This window comes from Dreissena polymorpha, chromosome 2 (genome assembly GCF_020536995.1).
Source record: "Dreissena polymorpha isolate Duluth1 chromosome 2, UMN_Dpol_1.0, whole genome shotgun sequence".
NCBI lineage: Eukaryota > Metazoa > Mollusca > Bivalvia > Myida > Dreissenidae > Dreissena > Dreissena polymorpha.
Genome location: NC_068356.1, coordinates 50,348,748 through 50,371,974, shown reverse-complemented (window position 1 = coordinate 50,371,974; position 23,227 = coordinate 50,348,748). Strand labels below are relative to the sequence as shown.

Sequence of the window (23,227 nt, the reverse complement as noted above, 5' to 3'; positions counted from 1 at the left end):
TTATTTTTACTGATCTGTATTTTAATAGGTTTATTTAAGTGTTTTCCGAAAGGTTTTTGAATGCTTTCCGGAAATCGTATATAGGCGTGTGCTTCCAATAATCGTATTGCACATCTACGAACAGAATTGTATGTTTTTCCATAATGTACACATGTTTGCCTGTTTGTGTTGGGTGTTTTCTTGTAAAATTGATTTATGTGCGTTTAGGAAATTTCACTTTGCTGTTTTGCAAGTGATGTCAGAAATGTCTTGAACTTGTTGATGCTTTTGTTTATTGTTAATTAATTGTTATACTTTGCCAAAATACATCACCACTATTTTCATATTGATATTGCGTGTAAATGTCAATTAGATTTTTAAATACTTGTATATTTACATCTATTTACACATTCATCGTTTTATCGTTATCAAATACTATTGCTTTTATCTATGTTGATTTGTCTCTTGTGTGTTATGCACTACTGATATTGTTTATCGCGAGAAAATTAAACTACATTGCAGCATTATCCGAGAATTTGTTCCTTCCAAGAATTTCAAATGCATGAATGAAATTCCAATGAAACGTGTCGTTGTAAAGTGTTTACCCATCTTATATCCGAGCAAACCGCCGTTAGAAATGGTATGATTGACTGATTTGCGGATAATGGTTTAATGCTCGGCCTTGACGCTCAAATGCGGTTCATAAATTCATGAATTTCATTCATGAATATACTTTGTTATTATCCTCTCAATGTTTATTTTTACAAACAATTTCTTGAATTTCTTGAATATAATGCTTATATAATAAAAGTATACCATAAGACGCAATATTGTTCTTTTTAGTCTCAATTTCTTCAAACAAAAGCCATCTGGATCTCTTGAGACTTTTGACTTGGTAGAATGTAAGCACAACCAATACCTGTTCTATCTAATTTAAATACTATGCCCAAATCTTTTACGTTTACAATCAATGCTTTATATTTAAATATATATTTAAAACGTATATCTATGTTTACCTAACAAAACATTATCTAATTGATTAATATATTCTAGAAAGTCCATCTAATTAAATTTTCGCATAAAGCTCAAGACATAGTAGTTATGAACCGTTTTGGGGTCGCGGTCACAGATTTCGAAATTTTAACGTGGACCCTTAGTTCAAGATCAAGGTCATAGGGGTCAAAATATTATTCCCATGGAAAGGTCTTGTCCAGACACACATGCGTACCAAATATGAAAGCAATATCTGGAGGGACACAAACGTTATGAGCTTTTTTTGAATCGCGGTCGCAGATTTCGAAACCTGAATGCGGACCCCAAGTTCATAAATTTCATGCGCATGGAAAGGTGTTGTCCAGATACACATGCGTACCAAATATGAAGGCAATGTCTGAAGGGACACAGTAGGTATGAGCCTTTTTCGAATCGCGATCGCTGATTTCGAAACCTGAACGTTGACCTCAAGTTCAAGGTCAAGGTCATAGGGGTCAAACATGTTATGCACATGGAAAAGTGTTGTCCAGATACACATGCATGCCAGATATGAAAGCAATATCTGAAGGGACACAGTAGTAATGAGCATTTTTCGAATCGCGGTCGCAGATTTCAAAACCTGAACGCTGACCTCAAGATAAAGGTCAAGGTCACAGGGTTCGAACATTTTATGCGCATGGAAAGGTGCTGTTTAGATACACATGCATACCAAATATGAAATCAGTATCAGAAGAAACACGGTAGTTATGAGCCGTTTCGAATAGCGGTCGCAGATTTCGAAACATGTACGCTGACCTCAAGTTCAAGGTCAAGGTCACAGGGGTAACAAATTGTATGCACATGGAAATTGTTCACAGGCTTTTTAATGTGTTTGAGTGCTTTCAAGAGATACGATGAAACAGTATTCAACATGTCATCGTATGTGAAGTTCATGTAGATAAGATGAGGCCTCCGCTGTCAAATGAGAGGCATGCGATTTCATCGTCGTACTTACTCTTAGATTTCAAAATTTCCTTAAATTAAGATACATCATTAAAATACACTTATTTCAAATAGTAAATATTTTTAAACGTTAAAGTTGAACTTTGACCAAAGAGTACAAATATTAGCATTAATATACTGTAGTATGAGTCAATACTCATTATAATTGAATTGTGACTAAAGGCCTTAACCAATGTAATACAAATCTTCAAAATATTATCACACGCCGTTATTCTCAAATGAATACAAACCCAAATATGAGAAAACACTACACAGATCTTATTTCTTTCCTTCCGAATATAATTTCAACTGCGAAACGTCTTAAAGCTATCAGTCCGAACTACTAATGAAACAAACTAAACAACAACTATATTGTGCGATTTACGAGGGTACATACATAGTTGCCACATGTGCACACAGTTTCAAAACAATCATGTAGATCTATATCATAAAGATTATACACTTAATACAAATTTTAATACACAGTAAAACGTATACGGTGAATGTAATAACATTTATAATTCGAGCATATATATATGCTTAAGTATTATCTGTTGTAAATTTACCTTGAATATATGACTAGTTAAAGACGAAAAATGTCAATTTAAAATAATTCTACTTTTCGCTGAAGTTAATTTACTTTAAAGATTAACGACATATTTAACTATATATAATTCTCGATAATGTCAACACGACTTACTACGCATTCACTGCGAGATAGTGGATACACTCATGTGCGTACTCAACAAACATATATGATAAAAATGGGCGCGAATTCTTGATATAAAGGAAATACAAACTTAATCCTAGCATTCTTGGATATAAAACAAAAAATATAAGCAACGTTCGTATACAACATGGAAAGACTTGATTTTCCTACGAAGACGATCTAATCAATTAGCAGCTTGCGAGCTACTACTGGTTCAAAACTTAAAGTTTCGTTTCCATCTAGACAAAATATTGTTTAAATGACCATTATATTAATGGCTTTCCGCTATGATTGTTTCATATCTGAAAGAAGTACATTTGTAGTATCTGCCAATCGTCTAGATCGAAACCTCGACTTAACTAGCTGTTATTTTTGCTCTTGTAATCCAATCCGGACTTAACGTTATATCTATTTGTCATAAAACATATTTAAAGCTATTTTTGGATATTATTTTCACGACTATCATTGAATAAAATAGGTTTTGTATTTTGATTGTTCAAAAAAACTTTATATACAAATAGTGCAAACCATTCCCATAAGTTTTAACAATTATATTAACTCTTTCCGCTACATGCAAAATTCAGCTGTGAGTTAAATATCATTCCAGATGGCAGTAACATCTAAATGTTTTACCGCACAATTATCAACCTTTCTAAGTAGATGTGCCCTTCAACGGACATACCATAGCATCTACAACTTGTTTCCGAAAACCGTCCAATATATGTTACTTCCACTTCCGCGAATGTACCATGTACACTTTGGCTAACTTCAGGGAGCAATATCATACATTTTCTTGTCACTTCTGGGATTGTTTATCTGCTAACGGGAATGATATCATGCCAATTGTTCTCAGTTTGGGAGCCAGCTTGTCTCGATAACCGCGAGAACATACCCTTGGTCTGTTTGTCAATGTAATTAATCAAATTGCAGTTAAATTCTACCTGTTCATTTCCAAGAAAAGCCAACACTGGAATATCATGTTGATTATCTACATTAAAGCTACAACTTTCTATAACATCTCTATAACATATACTACTTGCATCAGCAAACTATTTAACACACACACGCACACTTGACTGAGTCGAATCCGTTGCCGCTGTTGTTTAAATGCCTACCGCGTTCCTTTCAGAACGTAATTTCGAAAATTGATCGCTTTGGCACATGACGGAAGCGCTCGAAGACGCTCTAGCATTTATGCCATCGCTTAAATGTCTAGTTATCAATCTTACTTTGTTTCCAATCACACTTTGAAAAGGCTTTATCTGCCCTAACCTGATAGCTACGAATCATACTAGAACATACTGGAACTACTTTTTGTCTGGTTTGATGTATTTGATATATTTTATATCGAATCTACATTTGTCTAAGTATAGCCACTCTGTTTTAAGTTATGAAAAACTGATTTGTATGCATGTCGAGCACTGGCTGAGAAGGATATTAACATACATCAATATTCGGTCATTAAAATCCAAACTCCCGCAGTATTTTTTTAAAGTCATTTGCATATTCACAGAATGTTAGGAATTATACATGACCGGTTGTGTTTTTGCCAAATTGAAGCGTATTTAACAAACTACACTGCTTGATAGTATATTCTTAGCTTAAACTTAAACATCTCCTATGTTTTATAAATGTATCGTTGTGATATATTGCTCACATCGAAAGTACCGGTAAACAAGAAGGACATTTTCCTCAAACATAACTTCAGGGAGTAAAGTATTTTAAAATGTAACTTTAAACTGGTGAAAGTGTGCATTTACGTTCTACCAGTTTAGAATGTTCATATTAAATGCCGGTGTTGGCGGATTAATAGCCTTTTGAATGCAATTATAATTTAAAACCACGCATACCGAAAATAAAGTTGCAAATAGTTGTTAACCATCATTGACTTTACTCTCGCTCAGCATTTGTTTTTCAATGGAGAATGATCGTTTGATACTATAAAAGCACGCTCATAACCGCAACATACTACATCTTCAATATACTTACTATCACTAGTTTCAATGGTTATTCAGTAGCAGACCCACTGTATTGCGATTAGAGGTTAACCCATGTATGCCTAGTGGACTCTCCAATCCTTCTAAATTGGATCAATTTATTTCCAACTTTAGGGATGTCTAGTATATATATTTATATATTTAAAATATTTCGTACATAAATTCATTTAAGCAAACAGCGCAGACCCTTATTAGACGCCGCTGTTTGCCAGGGACATTTTTCTAGTCGCTAGACATAAATGGGTTAAGTTACTGGTTTCCGGTATGGCCTGTTAATCGCGCCACGCGACATTTCCGCCTTAAAATTGTTTACTTTCCAGCACCTCTATCGTGTACTTTTAACAAAGTATTCTAAATATTGCACCTCTGATGCCCTGTGCTCTTTTAAATCGGGACTTTTCATCAACAATATTATTCATTTAAGTTAAATGTTCATCAATTTTGAGTATACGATGTTTCCATGTATACGAAAATACTCACTTCTATAAAAAGCAACACAATAATAATTGCAGATGTGATATGTCAAGGGATTAACGCAAATATCAACAATATGAATTACTATCAAATGCAACCGTCCGAAGATTAAGAGTCATAAACATAAGAAAAATCTACGTTTCCTAAAAATAAGAGGCACACCAAATGATTATTTTGTCTTAAAAGATTGTTTACACATGTATAGTGTCATTAAACTTAGAGCTAATATGGTAAACACTTAAAATTGTCTCACCATTAGACGATGATTGTATAATTAAGCGGCTATCAAATAGTTGCCACTCTAAACCGCAAACATCAGTCAATTTAGTTTCCTCACATCATTTTCCTTGTTTTGACAAAGTTTTATCATAAAAACTTCAGTAAAAAGCATAAGAAAAATACGTTGTTATTGGTATATTATCAATTGTTATCCACTCATGATAAAAATATATAAATTTGTCTTCTGTAGTATTTGAAGTAATTATAGAAGTTACTGTTGGTCTAGTATATATCAGTCTAGTGTAATAATGAAAAGTTTGTTCGTCGCTTGTTTCTGATTATTCACTATCTTTGATCATGTGGGATTATTTGGTTCTCTTTTTATAACCGGTATCTGCGATTATAACATTGGTCTTTTGCCCTTGCCACTTTGTTAATTTTAGTGCTATGCGATTTGAAAAAAGTGTTTGGCCGACAACAGCCCCAGGCACATTATTGTTGATCAAATGCCAACTTTTCTACGCTCCATTGAGCTGTTTCTTATTGCTTAATAAGAAGGATTGGTTACATGTAGTGTTCTAGCTATTGTGTAAAGTGGAACTAACATAAATGGTAATTCGAAGATTAATGTCAGATTTTTAATGCCGACATTTATTTCAAGCACTAAACAAGTCAAATGTCATGTGTTCAAAGCAATATGCCTTTTGAGAAAAACTAACTGTGTATGGTAAAATCGTTCCTAAACGACCCTCGTATAAAAGCATAAGTATCGCATAATTCGTTGCGTAGGATTGATTTAGTTTGTCTGATTGTAGTTGAACATGTTTATCAAAGAGAGTTAATTTCAATGGAGCTACTATTGCGGAACAAGATTTAACCTTGGTCAATATGGTATGGCTCGGACAAGTTTATCTGACAATTCCATATTAAGTATTAAGTATAAATTATGTTCTATGAAAACCATATTTACCTTTCCACTATCGTATTATTAATATTACAATATATTTCGCTATTGTTTTGATTGTGATGCAATAGTGAACACAAATACGCACATAACAACGAATATGGGATGGGAACACGATTTAGGCGTTTTAGTCATCTTAAAACTATTTGGAGTAATGCTGACAAGATATAATGACGTAATAAAACGTTGCTGTGAGCCGAGGAGCTTCAGCTAATGTTGCTGACATATAAGCATTATATGTATTTTTTCGGTCCGCTAAATAAATGATACAGTTTTTACACTTTCATCCTTTACATCTCTTATATACATAAAAGGAAGTTAGAAATTTCAAAATAAAGAGAACATTAGACAGAACAATGGTATGTCGATTTTAATCCCGAAAAGCATGAATATATATGATAAAATACAGAAACAATATACCAATCCATCAACCCATTCAACTTTATCAAATAACTTTAATGCCATGAACATATTGTAGATATCAACGACATAGCATGGAAACGACTGTTAATTTTATATTATGAGCCGTATTTAATACTCGGTCGATTATCCTTAGAACATATATACTCTTCATTCATAATTGTTTTATTCGAATACTTGGGTGTAACATTGGCTAGTTGTTATCAGTATGAAAAAGTGGACGTAGCTTATACGATTTATACAAGTACGCTGCGCGCATAGTGTAGGGTTGAAAAAAAACGTATTCAGTAAATGCGTAACACAACAAGATTCGCTTAGAAGTATTAAATAAGCGGCGCGAATAACATAACTAGTTATATTGCAAATGATGTACACACACATTATAACTACGTTACTCGAATGTAGTGCTCCCGATTAAGTCGGAGCGTAATATGTTCATATCCGTTCATAGCGACAACAATACATGACTCGAGAAATATGTCTATCGAACCAAGAAATGCTGATTCAACAGACGAGACGATAAATGACGTTATACGCAACTGCAAAGTTGAAACTCCACCCACTTGTTGGCAAATGGTGATGATACTCATATAAGCACTTATAGAAAGCGTTGGCGATTGTGATCCAACTTTAAAGTATGTAGTTTCCCATTTTTATAAGAATTATACTAAACTTATTAATAAACAATACAGTTCAACACATAGAATTTGTAATGTATTTATGAATAATGATTCAGGCTTTTAATTGTTGTGTTTTTCGGAATTTCTACCTATTTATATATATTCACTTAACACTGCTTGTATGCATGTATACACATTACTGTAGCAAATACGTTTTCTACCCTTTTAATACGCTTGTGCGGAAAATTCCGATTGTAAGCCATAACAATTAGCTGGTTTATTTACAGTGAAATGATCGGATTTACTCGTATATACTATATCATAGGTCTCTTGCGAGAGACGTAAACAGACGCTGCATTGCAGACTCAGAACTATATTCAGTAAAGCTAATGAATATCTATGTATTTGAAATAGTGTTTAATCAAAATAACGGAGCTGTTAATTACACAATACGTGTATTTCGATGCAGTTTCTTTACACTTAAAAGTAAGCAAACGTTCTGATACTAAGCTTAATTTCATCTGAAACAGTTTCTCGTCTTTTACAACTATTATCTCTAAATGTAGGTCTTTGTTTCTCTATCTTCTCTATCACAGTGTCTACACTATGCCCCATTATGGGACCGTCCTTCGTTAATAACTGTTTCTGTCATGCTATGCATCTTTTTCCCTATGAAGACCTATAACACACATTTGAAATTATTACGCTAATAAATTGCATCGTATCACATTTAAGTCATAGTTCATTGATGTCAGATAATTTAAACAGTACATGTATTTATGCAGCACAATAAATACGATTGTACCTTTCGTGCTAATAGTAATCATGTCATTCTGTTCTAAATAATACTTTTTATTCACGAAATAACATATGTTTCAACCAAGATCGATGCGTTCTAAAACGTTCTAAACAAATCACATTAGCGGCACCAAAACTCAATACGAATGCATGTAGATATATTCACATTTTGAACTTGAAAACAAATTCGCTATAATTGATAGCTGATTTAGATTCGCAATGCTGCCATTCGAATAATTCTAAAATTGATCACTAAAATAACGCCTGCTTTTTTAAGGTGAAAGAAAAGTTGTACTTCAAGGAGCTACACTGTCGACAAACCAATCAGTATATGATAACTGGGTTCTCAACCGAGCCATCGATGAAAGCACTGGTCACTCTGTTGAATGTAAATGTTGTACCGCCATTAAAAGGCCGACCTGGTTTCAATTAAGTCTACCCCAAACATATTTTGTGAAGCGCATTGTACTTCAGGGTCGTACCGACGGAGGTAGAAGATTTCTTAAGATACATTTATATTAATGTTTGTTTCTCTTTGTTGTATGTTTTATCTTATGACACTTATTCATATAATCATAATTAACAGTGTTCACTAAATATGATGTAGTTTGTATCAAAGCTGTGTCATTAGATTTTCGTAAATTTCGTATGCATTATGAACATTTTATAACACTTTAAATTGTATACTACGATAATAAATACGTCTTCTTAAATTTCAGCTTACGAACAGCTTAGGGAAATTACAATGTTTGGTGTTAATGCTGACAATAAAACGGTCGTGCAACGGGTCAATATACCCGTTATAATCAACAATCAGTTTGGTTTTATAAATGTGTGCTTTGTATTATCAGTATAAACGAAAATATTAGTATTTCAACTAAAAATGAATGAGTGGTTTTAAATTAAAATACATGTCTTCTGTAATAAAGCATATGCGTGTTTTAAACATCATTTATGATACACAATATCTATCGTGGTAGTAATATTACGTAGTCATTTCTAAGACTAATGTAACGCCAAATACTCTAATTAAATACTGTAAAGATATTAGCCAGTTTTATCATAATAATACAGTGAATGCTGGACACTTGTCCTAGCCTATATTCCACACAGGCGGACCTGAACATTCTTGCCTTCGTTATTTTGACAATGCGGATAATGATTCCTACATAATGTTTTGCCGCCCGGTCATTCCATCGTTATTTTGACAGCCCGGAGATTCGTTCCTGAATAATTGCTATCCCGGTCATTATTATTACATTTTTAAATAACATGACACTCTTGACATCTTATCCGGTATTTTAATGTGTGGTTTTTAAAATGTTTTTTTTTAATTTTCTCATATTTTGTGCAATACTTTATACTGTTGTAAGACTTTATCTTGATCATTGTTGAGAATGATAACGTTAAAAAATATTTAAATATTTCGACTAACACTGAAATCTGTAATTTGCGAAACCTTGCAGAAATCGGAGATTGAAAACTATGTAGGAGCGAATATCCGGTATGTCATAATAATGTTGGAAGATTGTCCGGGATGTCAAAATAGCGTGGGAATGAATGCCCGGATAGTTAAAACAACGTATGAACGAATGTCCGCCTTGTCAAAATTATCGTTATAACGATTGTCTTTGTGAAAGAATGTTAGGATACATAATGAAGTGCTTACATAATACCAAAGCATTTGAAATATTTATTAAATGTTGTGCCTAACACGAAAACATTTTAGCGGGTACCGGTAAAATAAAACTTCATCATTACGAGGTACTATAAAGAGTGTTCGTTAGTGTATAGAAGAACAAAATTAAAACAAGCATATTTTCTTTGACCACAACGGAGTTAAATAGTGTTTCAGAAAAATACAGACAAAAGAGATTTATGACATAAAGCGACATATATGTATCACTCATTATCACGTTTAAAGAGAAATCAAGGTGCATGCATAGACATTTCAGTTTGCTTTACGTTCGTTTTTTTCACCTGTATAGAATAATTCTTCAATATTGTCTTTCACTGTAAAAGAAAATTAATTCAAGTTAAAAGAAAAATGACATATCATTTAAATAGTATCATGTGCTTTGCATTTTATATTGCTTTTTTTATGATTGAGTCAACACACATCCTACACGTTCGATCGTTCATGAAAAATAGTACAGACCAACAAACATACTTTTGATAGAGACGTTATCTACGTCTCTGCTTTTGAGAATTTAAGTTATAAAATAACGTTTTGTATTATACGGCTTATGTATATATTTCTTTTGTGCAATTAGTGTAATGTTTATTCTTCAGACCACATTTGCTCTGATGATCATGCGTATCTTGAATTTAAATAAAGATGAAATAAAATGTATATACACGTATTCACTAGTGGTACTATGGCTTTAAAATATGACTTAGTTGTAAGGACGTTTATTTATAACCCCTCATTAATTTATCGACTAAACAACACATGCATATATGCATATATATTCCGTTATTTTAATCAGTGTCAGTGCTCATGAAAATCTATACACGTTCAGCCTCGTTCTGAAATTCGACGCAACACGTGATATCTAAAAATAGCAACAGCGGTGGTATTGTGAAACTGGTCTATTTAGAGGAACAACACACAATTTCGTTTTGGATGACTACCACTAACCACATAACCAATTCATATACATGTACATTATACAAAACATGGGATATTTAAAGATGATTGCATCTTTAAAAAATAATGAATTTATATAAAAGTAGTAGATATCTATATTATAAGCTATAATGTAATAAAGTAAAATATATGCATATATATTTAACATTCAAGTATTACGGAAAGAACCATGATTTCCAAATGGTTGCAAAAAATCGGTTTTGCAACGTCTTCCAGTTACTGTTTTATTTTTAATTTGTTTTGGCCATTACATTTAAACATGAACTCGTGGGTTTGTTTTTTTAAAGTCAGATATACAATTAAAATCAATATCTTTTACGCGACGGATGACTATTATGAGAACTTGTTAAGACATGAGTTGTATACATATGTCATGAAAGACGCAAATCAGATAAGAAAGTTAGTTTGTGTGCCTATGTTATCAAAGCACAAATATAGAATATTTTAGTTTAAACCTATTTATTTTAGCTCGATTGCGTCGAATAAAAATAGTCTATTGTATTTTACACCAATATGAGGATTAATCATAAAATGTCATCGTTAAATTAAAAAAAACTTGATGTCAATTACGTTCTTTTAGAAAATAGTGTATCGTCTACGTTGTAAACGCAAACTTAAAATTATCAGTCTGCGACAACGGATAGTACGGCCTGGACTGTCGTACCAGATGTGGTAATTGTCTACTCAACTCTGCCTGTAATAAGATTTCCGGCGTTTGTCAGGCTGGATGTGCGGCAGGATATAAAGGTTTACTGTGCACAGAGGGTATGTGTATTTTTCATTTCTGTTACTGTCATTTGATACATATATATATATTGAATACTAATTTGTTTATTATCTCTCGGACAAAACAACAAGTATTTATTTAAATAAAAACAACAACCTGTGGTATATTAACTGGGTTTGAAACTGGATCGCGTAATAAAAAAATAGGAATCCAGGTTTCATTTAAGAAAACGCTTGTTTCCACCCTAGAAGTAACATTTGTAGTTCACTCATCGTGAAAACATTTACAAAATTGTTTAATATCTGGACCGAGTTCGATAATGGTTTCGGCCGGTTAAACAGCATGGCGGTAAGGGGCGAGCAGTTTCCCTATATGACTACAATTAAACCTTGTTAACACTCAAGAGGCACCTTTATTTTCAAATCTTTATAAAATTTGGTCACTAACTTTTAGAGTTCACCAATGGTTACAGCTTGATAAAAAACCTTGCTGCCAGCAGGCAGGGCAATAATTCGTATATTTCGTATATGGCGATCGGAAAGACATGTATTGTTCAATTTTCATGAAACTTGGGCAGAAATTTATTCCAATGATATCTCAGAGTAAAAACATGTTGTTGTTTTTTCTGTTCATTGCAAATCAGGCCACCAGGAGGCGGACGTAATTCTTAATATGAATATAGCGAACGTTTCTCAACTCTATAGAACTCACAGGTTTAGTTCAATCATCACGCACTTTGCTCAGAAGATGTTTTCTTATAATATTCCGGCAAAGTAAAAAAAATAGGTATTGTAAGTAAACAAAAAATATTGCCGTTATGGGGCGCGAAAGTTTTCCAAATACGGCTTTATTAAAACCTTATTAACACACTATTGTCGCATTTTCGCCAAATGTGTTGTGTTAATTTACATCCATGTGATGTGGAAATTAAGCTCTTTATTTTGGCTATTTGACAAGTGTAAACTTTGAACATATGTTGATGAATAGCTCTCTCTTACTGATTGCTATTATAGTGACATGTCTGATAGTCTTATGTTGCATTTGTTTTTATAATGACGACCACGATGATGATGATGATAATGATCATGCTGCTGCTGATGCTGCTTCTGATGATGATGATGATAGTGATGATGATGATGATGATCATGTTAATGATGCTGATGATGATAATGATGAAGAAGAAGAAGATAATGATGATGATGTGTCCGCTGCTGCTGCTGCTGCTGCTGCTGATGATGATGATGATGACACTAATGACGATAATGAAATTGCTGCTGATGATGATATCATTGATGATGATGATGAGTATGATAATTATTATTATTTTCCAAGAAATTCGCATACAGCTTAATCAAATTAAAGAACAATTACTGTTACTATTTAATCCTACTTGACCTCTACGAATATATTTATATGTATTATGTCAAGAGACTAATCAAATTTCCCCGCTCAGTCTAAACATATTCATGAGTGAACAATTTGCTTTTGCATCTTCTTGCTCAAGAGAGATAACTTGTGCTACCTACTTGCTATCTGATTTGTTAAAAAACTGTTGCCCCCCCCCCCTTAATTAATATAATGTTGGAATATGAACGTATACAGGATATGTGTTAGAAATGTTTAAACTATAAAACGTTTGTCAAAATTATGTGCCAAGTGCACTAAGTAATTGTTTTATAACGATACCGAGACAAAGTATCCGAATGTGCAATAGTCACATGGGCGCTTGTCTTGAAAATAGCATAGATGCAATTAAAGCATTTTGAAATCAAAATTAAAATTAAAATAAAACACACAGCATAAGAAATTGATATAAAATAAAAAGCTTATTAGACGTTTTAACTGAACAACGCGTAAACTATTTGGACTCGCACACACCGGTTCGTCCAACATGACTTCAAACTGTGTGGTCGTCTAAATATATCTCCGTATTGTAGAGTGAAACGTTAAATAACCTATTAATATTGACAACTCTTGAACAGATGCCAGAAAATTAGAATTGTGATAGCTCAGCATTGTTCGATATTTGGCATTGTGGGGTCAAAAACTAAGTCAGTATGCTTGTTTAAAATGCCTGTAAACTACTTTGGATTTTTCTCAGATCATCATTAAACTTGTAACAGACATTATTTTGTTCTAGTGATATAAATGTCGATTTTAAAAATGGTTTCAGTCGATTTATAAAAAACATATTGCACAATAGTGAGGTTATTTTGCGTGTGTGTTTGTCTCATCCACATTCTTTTTATTTACAGAACACACAATACTTTACTTGAGTACCTTGTGTTTGCATACTAGTCAGAACTCTCTATATAACAATTCGTTATAGTAATATTGTAAGAAAATCATTTAAAATTAACACGACGCTGAATTGTTTGCATTATAAAAAACATCAACAAAACCGTTCATTTATATCAGTGTATGTTAAAAAACTCACATTTAATTAATGTCGATCTATATACAAGATATATGTAATGCAAGTTAGGTTACGATTTCACTGCTGAAATGACGGCTGGCATAAAGCTTTATACATTTACATGTTTAACTTTTAATTTCGCAAACAATTTAATATATTTTCGTCAGAGCTTATATCAGGTAATTGAACAACGATACTTATATGATCTTAAATTTACGAGTGACCAGAATGCATTATCGTAGTAATTACTGAATATGAGAACACAGCCTGTAAGTACAACCCCTCTGACGCTGACAATCTTCTAAATTTAATGAGGCACACCCAGACTGTTTTGATGTCGAGAGTTGAGTGTGAAACTGCTCTATCTCTCAAGCCTTATCATTATATATACCATTTTTTCACGCTGAGCACGCAATTAACATCGTTGTTAAACGCACTGTAGTATCCCTTTTCATATCCTATACTTCCCAAAAATAGAAAGTCGATTGAAGAACATGTTGATGCAAATGTGAAAGCTATTTCACCCCTCCTGGCAGTGTTCAATTTGTTCTATCACTATTTCAGTATGACCTGGCCACCATTACCAAGGACGGTGTTGAGATCCGCTCTTCAATAGTCTCCAAGAACAACTGGGAAATAGCTCACATGATCAAGAAAGTTCTCTTGTTGTGAAAATATGAGCCTGATTCGGCAAAAACTTGCTTTTACCCTTTGCAATACATATTTTGACTCCTGTGTCTTCCTTTAAAAAGTTACATTTAATTGAATACGTTCCTTACCTTATTCAATTTTTAAACGCTTCATTCCCAACCCTAAAATACTGATAAGCAGCAAACAGCATAGAACCTGAACAGACTGCAAGTTACTCGCAGGCTGTTCTGGTTTTATGCTGGTTGCAAAAGCCATTTTCAGTTTGCTTCTTATGGGGAAAAGGGTTAATGCATGCGCTAAGAGTGTTATCCCAGATAAGCTGGAGAAGTCCGCTCAACTTTGCTCAAATTTGTATCCTCTGAATAAATTGTATTTTCATTATTCAAAGCATGCTCACAAATTTATTTCACTGTGCTTAATACAAGTTTTGTCAAATGTGCCATGTCTGAGACATGTTATTAGTAAATGGGTCTTATGCAAAACAGTGCCAAGCTAGCTCCAGTCCACTGTGCTCATTCGTGGATTCTAGTTAGGAGCTATCCTGTCTGCAAATTAGACAAAAGAGTGCACGAATTAGCAGCCTCATCTTGAGCTACGCTGGATCAGGCAGCATACAAATAAGACCCATTTTTGCGTAAAGCGGCTCTTATACAATTAAGTACACATAATCAAGTAGACACCTGATGTGACTAATACGTGAATCTGAATGAATGTTCATGTTTTGCAGGGGCTACGAGTAAACAGAAGAAGATCTCAAGAAATTGTTTGAATATGTACTGAGACTCCATTGTGATATGAGGTGGTCATGTTCATCAAATAAGCTGTTAAAGTGCTACATTTTAAAGCAACACAGACATGAACATGTATTAAAAATTCTTTGTTTATAATGAGTTCAGGCAAATGTTGGAACCAAAACTGAAGAATATTTTTTGTCCTAGATATTTGTGTTGCCAGTACTTGGCTGTTGTCTGAATGAAGCATGAATCTGTTACCAGTTTGCGGTCAACTTGCAAGACGCTCTCAAGTTGTGGGAGAATTTAAAAGAAATTTACAACTGCCACAAGGAATGCCAAGGATCCATTTTATATTTGTGTTTGCCTTGCAGTGCTCCTATTTCACTAAAACACATGTTCTTTAGAATATCTTGAATGTGAAATAAATTATTTGTATTGATACAGTGTCTCTTGACTGTTGTGTTTGGTTATTATTTTACATGTATTTTCGAGCCTGTTTGCAGACAGCTCGATGAAACTTTCACAATACTGGATTGATGCATGTGTCTTGCCAAGATTGCACTTGATCATTTTTGGGAGTAATTTTAATGTTTACTCTACACAAATGATCACCATCAGGATACCATGCAGGATACGATGTATCTAGTGCTAAACCAGCCAGGTGTCCATTGCTCAGAAGTCAAGGTTATATTTTAAACTCCAATATCTTGCTTATCTTTTCCTTTGTATAATAGATCTGACAATAAATTGAAGGTACAGCATATTTTTTGCTTACAACAGGAGATAAACATTTATATGTTCCTACAATTGAGGACATGTTTAAGAATGTAGGAAATTAATATAATTAATTAAACTGTCATTCATTGACTCATATTTTCAAGAAAGCTTCTTCAAAAATCAGTTTTTTTTGGGTGTAGAATGTTTTGATAATACAGGTTTCTTCTTGGTTGGAAATTTGATTTTGAAATATTCATCCTTGACAACTTGCTTCACCTTCATATTGTCAGGCAGGAACTCTCATCAGACTCAAGGGGCCTTTTCACGTTTTGGTAAATTGACAAAATTTAAAAAAAATGTTTCAGATTCGAAAGTTTTGGTTGTATTTATATTTGTGAGGAAACGGTAATACTGAACATTTACCATGCTCTAAACTATCCATTATATGCATATTTTGACAATTTAAAAACCTTAAAATTATAAAGCATTGCCACGTGAAACGATTGAATAATTTAGAGTTCTGTTGTTGTCGTTATATTTTGTGATACTACGAAGATTGCTTATATAAAGTATAAAATACATCTCTCATTGTATGAGCACGGATGGCCGAGTGGTCTAAGCAATAGACTTACTCCAGCGGTCAGTGATTCGAGCCCAGTTGAGGGTTACTTTTTTTTCTTCATTTTTTTTATTGGAACTTTTTAGATCCAATATTTACCTTTATCAATTAAGAGCATATAATGACAAACTTTAATACATGCCAAAATCTGTGAAAAGGTCCCTTTAAGGACACATCAATTGTTTGAGAAAAAACAACTTGAAACAATAGATTTATATTTTAAGTGTGCTGGATGTTATCATTAAAACAAGAGCTGTGTTCGTGAAATGTGCAGCTCCATGAGATACACATGCATGCAAAATATCAGGTTTCTATCATCAATAATACAAAAGTTATGACCAATGTTAAAATTTTCGGACGGACAGACACCATATATTTGACCTTTGACCTTTCACCACTCAAAATGTGCAGCTCCATGAGATATACATGCATGCCAAATATCAATTGAGTTGCTATCTTCAATATTGCAAAATTTGACCTTTGACCTTGAAGGATGACCTTGACCTGTCACCACTCAAAATGTGCAGCTCCACGAGATACACATGCATGCCAAATATCAATTGAGTTGCTATCTTCAATATTGCAAAAGTTATGACCAAAGCTAAAGTTTTCGGACGCACGGACGCCATATATTTGACCTTGATGCCCCCCACAACTCTTAATTGGACACATTTAAATCCTCCATATAGTCTGTAGTTGACAGACAAAGGCTAATCAATCAGCAGAAACTGGTTGCAGTCAGAATTCCTGTCTTTACCATCATATCATCACTACAGTTATTCAACTGTGCAAGTTTGAGACAGACGCTCCCAGTATTTACAGTACACAATTAAGGGACCATTATTTTAGTGAAAATACGGACACAATTCTGCTTTAGCTCATCAAAGCTGAAATTTCCTTCTTGATCGGCGGTGCTTTCTTTGAATCCTTGTACCCTCTGTTTCATGGAATATTATTATAACAGCCCCAGTATTGAGTATGAGCTTTTCAACACTTGCTATAATACTTGAAGTGTGTGTGTGGTGGGAGGGGGGGGGGAGAGTGCACGAAACAACTGTTGCCAAAATACTTCATACAGAACTCATAGGGGTGTGATATAAGAACTGCTTCAGGGGAGGAAAATGCCCTACCACTCAGTAATAAGATTTCAAAACACAAACTTCTGGATGCACATACATACAGACAAGTGAATTGCTTAATGTATCCCACTCCTTGAAGGCATAAACACATTTAAAGGCATGGTTTTCTTTTAATACATAACTCCTTTTAGTAAAAAATCAGGAACAATATATATATGGAAACAATCTTAAATAAGCACAACTCTTCTATCTTGAAAAAATAATTATGCATTATTATTTACAAACAGTCATATTACAAAATAACAAAATATAACCATTAAATTATGCAAGATGCACTGAACACATAATGGTGGCACCTTTTGTTCACAGTTTGAACATGAGATTGAACCAAACTATACAATATATACAACAAAAATATTTTAGCAATTATTTTTACAAAATGCTTAAATCATTTAGTCAACATTCAAGAATTCAAACAGCAATAAGCACTTAAACCATTATTTATCAGTTGAAAAGCAAACAAGTAACAACAAGGGCTGTTTGTAAAACATGCATGCCCCCCATATGGGCTCTCCGTTGTAGTGACAGCCATTGTGTGAATATGTTTTTTGTCACTGTGACCTTGACCTTTGACCTAGTGACCTGAAAATCAATATGGGTCATCTACCAGTCATGATCAATGTACCTATTAAGTTTCATGATCCTAGCCATAAGCGTGACACACTTACCAATGATGGTGAACAAATGTGTCAAATGATTTTAAAATCTCGCCATGAACGATATAGTTATGGCCCGGACAAGCTCATTTATGGCCATTTTTGACCTTTGAACTCAAAGTGTGACCTTGACCTTAGAGATATCGACGTAATTCTTTTGTGCGACACACCGTTCAATAATGTTGAACAAATGTGCCAAATAATTTTAAAATCTCACAACGAACGACAAAGTTATGGCCCGGACAAGCTTGTTCCGCCTGCCCGCCGACATTCGCCAATCTAATAACCAGTTTTTTCCTTCAGAAAACCTGGTTAACAATATTTGAATGGGTTTGTTAAATTTAGTACCAAGAAATTGAAAACACAATTCCCAATCTGAAGAATTAACGACACAAATTTTCCCGATCGCGGGACTAGTACTTTTCCCAATAGACAAAAAAAATCACTGTTATGACACTATCCCAGACTTTTCTATTTCTTTACCTGGGTAATGTCTGAGTATATTGCCGTGTTACTCATGTAGATTGGATAAATACTTTAAGGGTTTTGTTACACTTTTTTTAGTATTTTTTTTTAATCTCATGAAATATTTTTACTAACAAATCTATATTTTAAAGATTGAACTAATAACAATAGCAAGAAGAAAACAAGAGATGTGTTTGTCAGAAACACAATGCCCCCTACTGCGCCGCTTTGAAGCCATATATTTGACCTTTGAACTTGAAGTATGGCCTTGACCTTTAACCACTGAAAATGTGCAGCTCCCTGAGATACACCTGCATGCCAAATGTCAAGTTGCTATCATTAATATTGCAAAAGTTATGACCAAGGTTAAAGTTTTGGGACAGAATGACAGACAGACAGGCAAAAAACAATATATCCCCGATCATTGGATCCGGGGGCATAAAAACTGCCTTATCAAGGATTCAAACCCAGGACCTCTAGAAAAAGGCTAGTGTGCTATCGCAGCCACACGTGTACTCTATTTTACACAGCGAATTACAAATGCAATATCAGTAACTAACAATTGTCTTATTTTATTGCACTTTTATAGTTTATTATTATTATTAGCATAAATACAACAGTGTAACATGTACAAGGTGGGAATGTCTATTACGAACTGTGTTTTACCCACTTCCCTTTTCTATTGCTGCAACCCAGATTTATGTTAAGACTTAATGCAGGATCTTCAGGGTAATGTTGCCAACATGACAGAAGCTGATCTCTGTGCAATCAAGTGGCTCGCATTGAACTGAACAGAATGACCCAATCTCCAGGAACAGCTATTCAGACCTTTCTAGCTAGTCTGCGAGGCCAGGCTGCATTGTATCAAAAAAGAGTTAATTGCAAAGAACCTCAGGTGCATTGCCGACCCTGAAATCATGACTGATTTGTTAGGAAACTCACAGACTTACAGGACAGAAACTGTCTTTCATTGCCCCGAAGGAGCGAAGTAAAATTACTATAAGTGCTGTCGGCACCACAAATTTTGCTCATTAATTCCACAACACAGTCAGTGTCAGCATCGTGCGCTAAATGTTGGGTGTGCAAACGATTGCAAGGCAAGGGCCGGACAATGTGAAACCTGATCATTTACATGTGCAAAATGTGTTGCTATAACACATCCTGTAGAAGTGCGCTGTTTGTGGTAGTTGGGGTCACAGCGATCATGATTTTGTCCACAAAATTCTGACTGTAACAGGCCAAAGATCATGCACTCTGCTCAGCCAATGACACATACCACAGCAACACAGGCTATGTTTACAATCAGCAATGCACCACAGTCAAATGTGTACATTTACAAATCAATATGGTTGCAACATACATGCATGTGCTGCACATCTTGAACATAATGTTTTTGAAGGACAATTGATTGCCTGCCCCTCCAAGCCACATCCCATGAGATAAGTGCTAATGAGGCCCCTGCATCAAGATCATGCATTGTTAGGGCATCCCATACATGATACTTCTCAGCGATTTTCCTCCTTCTTTATAAAGTACCGGTAAACGGTACTTTCCCAATCGAGCGAAAATTCCCAATCGGCATCTGAAAAAATCCCAATCGGCGTCCGATTTTATTCTCAAAACGATTGAAAGTTTCGTAACAAAACCCAACTTTCGGCGAGCGAACGAAGAAAATCGTATAGTTGTGTGTAACCATGCGCTCGATTAATTTCGGGTTTTATTATTCAGCGTGTTCAATCAATAGAGTCGGTACTGTTTCCGGTTCTTTTGTCAGGCAGCCAGCGTACTGTTTTACATAGGTTTTTAACCTTATCGTAGTTTGCAATGAGTCATAATAGCAAATATTATGCAAAAAAAAATTAAAAAAGAGTCATCAGGCAAGTGGATCCCGTTTACCGACGCAGTTTGGTTTCAAGATTTCAAACAATCTTTGCACGACCAATCGGAACCGTCTATCACAGGACACATTGACAGCACTAATGATGCTGTGCAGAGAGGGATGCCAGCAACTGAGTGATGATCAAACATCAAAGATTGTTGAAATTTTCAAAAAAATGAAAGAGAGAGACATTGCTTTATAAGAGATTAAAACAACTAGTAATTGATTTTGTGTGTTCTTTATAATATTTTGTTATTTATATCAACTTTATTACTAAATGGTCATTAAGGCATGCCTGCAAATGATTATTTTAATGGGTATAATGTTCAATTAAGTATGAACTGTATGATGTTTTCAATAAGACCCAAACTTCACGACGCGATTTTCCCAATTTAAGGATTTCACGACTCGATTTTTCCCAATTTTGAGGTTTTCACGACTCAATTTTTCCCAATTGGACCGGTACGGGTACTTTACCAATTTGTCAAGGAAAATCGCTGCTTCTAGAATCAAATCTGTCAATATGTCTATGGTTCCTGACACAGGATGCACAATTATGCCCTTGCAATCTGTCATCTTCCATCTTCTCCCTGTTAAGCTCATCAGGGTGAGCAAAAAATTGAAAACTTCACGATCGGAATTTTCCCAATTTCTGGGTGTTCAGTGCTAATGTTTCCGACTTGGCCTGGTACCCATACTTTTCCCAATCGGAAATTACCCAAACGTTGCTGCCACTGTTAAAGACTCTGATTAAGTGCCCTACTCATGCCCAAGTGTCAAAAGGAACTACTGCCAATGCCAGGGTTGCAGGAATGGCTACTTGACTAGTATGATACCACAAGAAATGACAACATTCAATTAATTATTAATCAGAAATATGTAATTTTCATAATTATCTACCAAAACCGTTACACATGTTTAATTAATGTAGCAATTTTGAATTAAGATTATTCATTAATTCATTAATGAACCAATACTTTTAACATTTGTTTTCTTCAGGTTCAGGGGGGGGGATAATTTCCCAAATTTTAGGGTAGGGGTGTCCCGCTGAGACTTCCGAAATGTGAACAATTTTGATACCGGAACTCTGATAATGCAGACCCATTTTGATACAAGATTTTTTTTTATAGCATACCCATTTGTATACGATACCATTGAGAAAGTGGACCCATTTCAATACAAGAATTTGATAAACTGGACCCATTTAAATACTAGAATTTGATAAAGTTGACACAGTCAAGTTTCTGCATCTTTTCCGTTACTGAAATTTACTGTTTGATACCAATTTATTTGCAAGCATGACATTTATCATACCCATTTTAGTTTAAGCCTATTTATTTTAGCTCGATTGCATCGGAATCCTAAGCAGTTTTTTTTATCTTATTATGGGGAAAGGGCCTGACCTTTTTTGAGCGGAAAAAAATCGCGCAAAATGCCGGAATTGGGGGGAAAACATCACGCGAAAAGCCGGATTTTGGGGAAAATAAGGAAAGTCTTAAATAATCAATTCAACATATTTAGCTGTTTTTAAAACAAAATCAAGGCAACAGATAATTTTATTATGCAATATGTTATATTTTCTACACTGGATTTTCGGCGGGTCCCAAAGAAGGAAAAAAAGCCCTGCTAAGGCCTATATAAACGCTCTCGAGTCCGTTTCCTGGCCTAGAACCAGTACTTGGTGTCTTTGGGGGAGATGTAAAGAACGCTCCCACGGTGGGGATCGAAACCCTGACCTCCCGGTCGCTAGGCGGACACCATAGCCATTACACCACGGCGACCTATCATACCCATTTTGATACTGATACTTTCAAATCTATATGCATTTATATACAAGCAAATTTCTGATTTCAATACCCATATCTATACTAAGAATCTCAAAACCATACCCATATCTATAATTTCAGTCGAAAAACACACCCCATAAAATCGGCACACCCCTATTTACCGGTAACCCGTATATAGGAAATTACCCCCGGGGGTTAATTCACTTGTTTAAACATCTACGCATTCAGTTTTGAATACATGACAATTTTTTATCTTAGTTTTTCCAAACTCTGACATGTCCCTTTAAGATTCTTTTGGATACAGATTGTTGAATGACAGTCGCTTCCTAACGAGTGGTAATTCATGTAATTGGTTTCCCGAATCAAACTCAAAGTTTCATGCCTGTATAAATCGTAACCCGCGGCGAGCTTGGATCCCCGTGTTGGTGTGAAAGCCTTTGCTGTCAGCTTTGCAAATCTTAACACTGGTCTGGCCATCGAGTCGTCAATGCAAGGTTTCTTTGCCAAAGGTTCTATGACTTCAGATATTTGCCTTTCCACTTCGACCGGCATTGTATTGTTTATCAACTTGATTTTGGCGCTTCAAAATGAACAATAAATTACGCGCGAAATAATACTTACAAGGGAGGTCAC

At 34.6% G+C, this 23,227-nt stretch overlaps 2 protein-coding genes across 2 annotated transcripts in view; one reads left to right on the top strand and one right to left on the bottom strand.

The window, feature by feature from the left end:
* The window catches only part of LOC127866997 (proteasome subunit beta type-4-like), a 147,914-nt gene extending 132,308 nt beyond the window's left edge, over positions 1–15,606 (top strand). Inside the window, exon 8 of the mRNA XM_052407914.1 lies at positions 15,326–15,606. Coding sequence (XP_052263874.1) covers positions 15,326–15,338 — 13 coding nt within the window. The 3' untranslated portion in view covers positions 15,339–15,606. The remainder of the gene's footprint in view (positions 1–15,325) is intronic.
* Positions 1–23,180, bottom strand: part of LOC127867004 (deoxyuridine 5'-triphosphate nucleotidohydrolase-like) — a 132,922-nt gene extending 109,742 nt beyond the window's left edge. The window contains exon 1 of the mRNA XM_052407924.1: positions 22,977–23,180. Coding sequence (XP_052263884.1) covers positions 22,977–23,146 — 170 coding nt within the window. The 5' untranslated portion in view covers positions 23,147–23,180. The remainder of the gene's footprint in view (positions 1–22,976) is intronic.
* Positions 23,181–23,227: the final 47 nt, after the last annotated feature.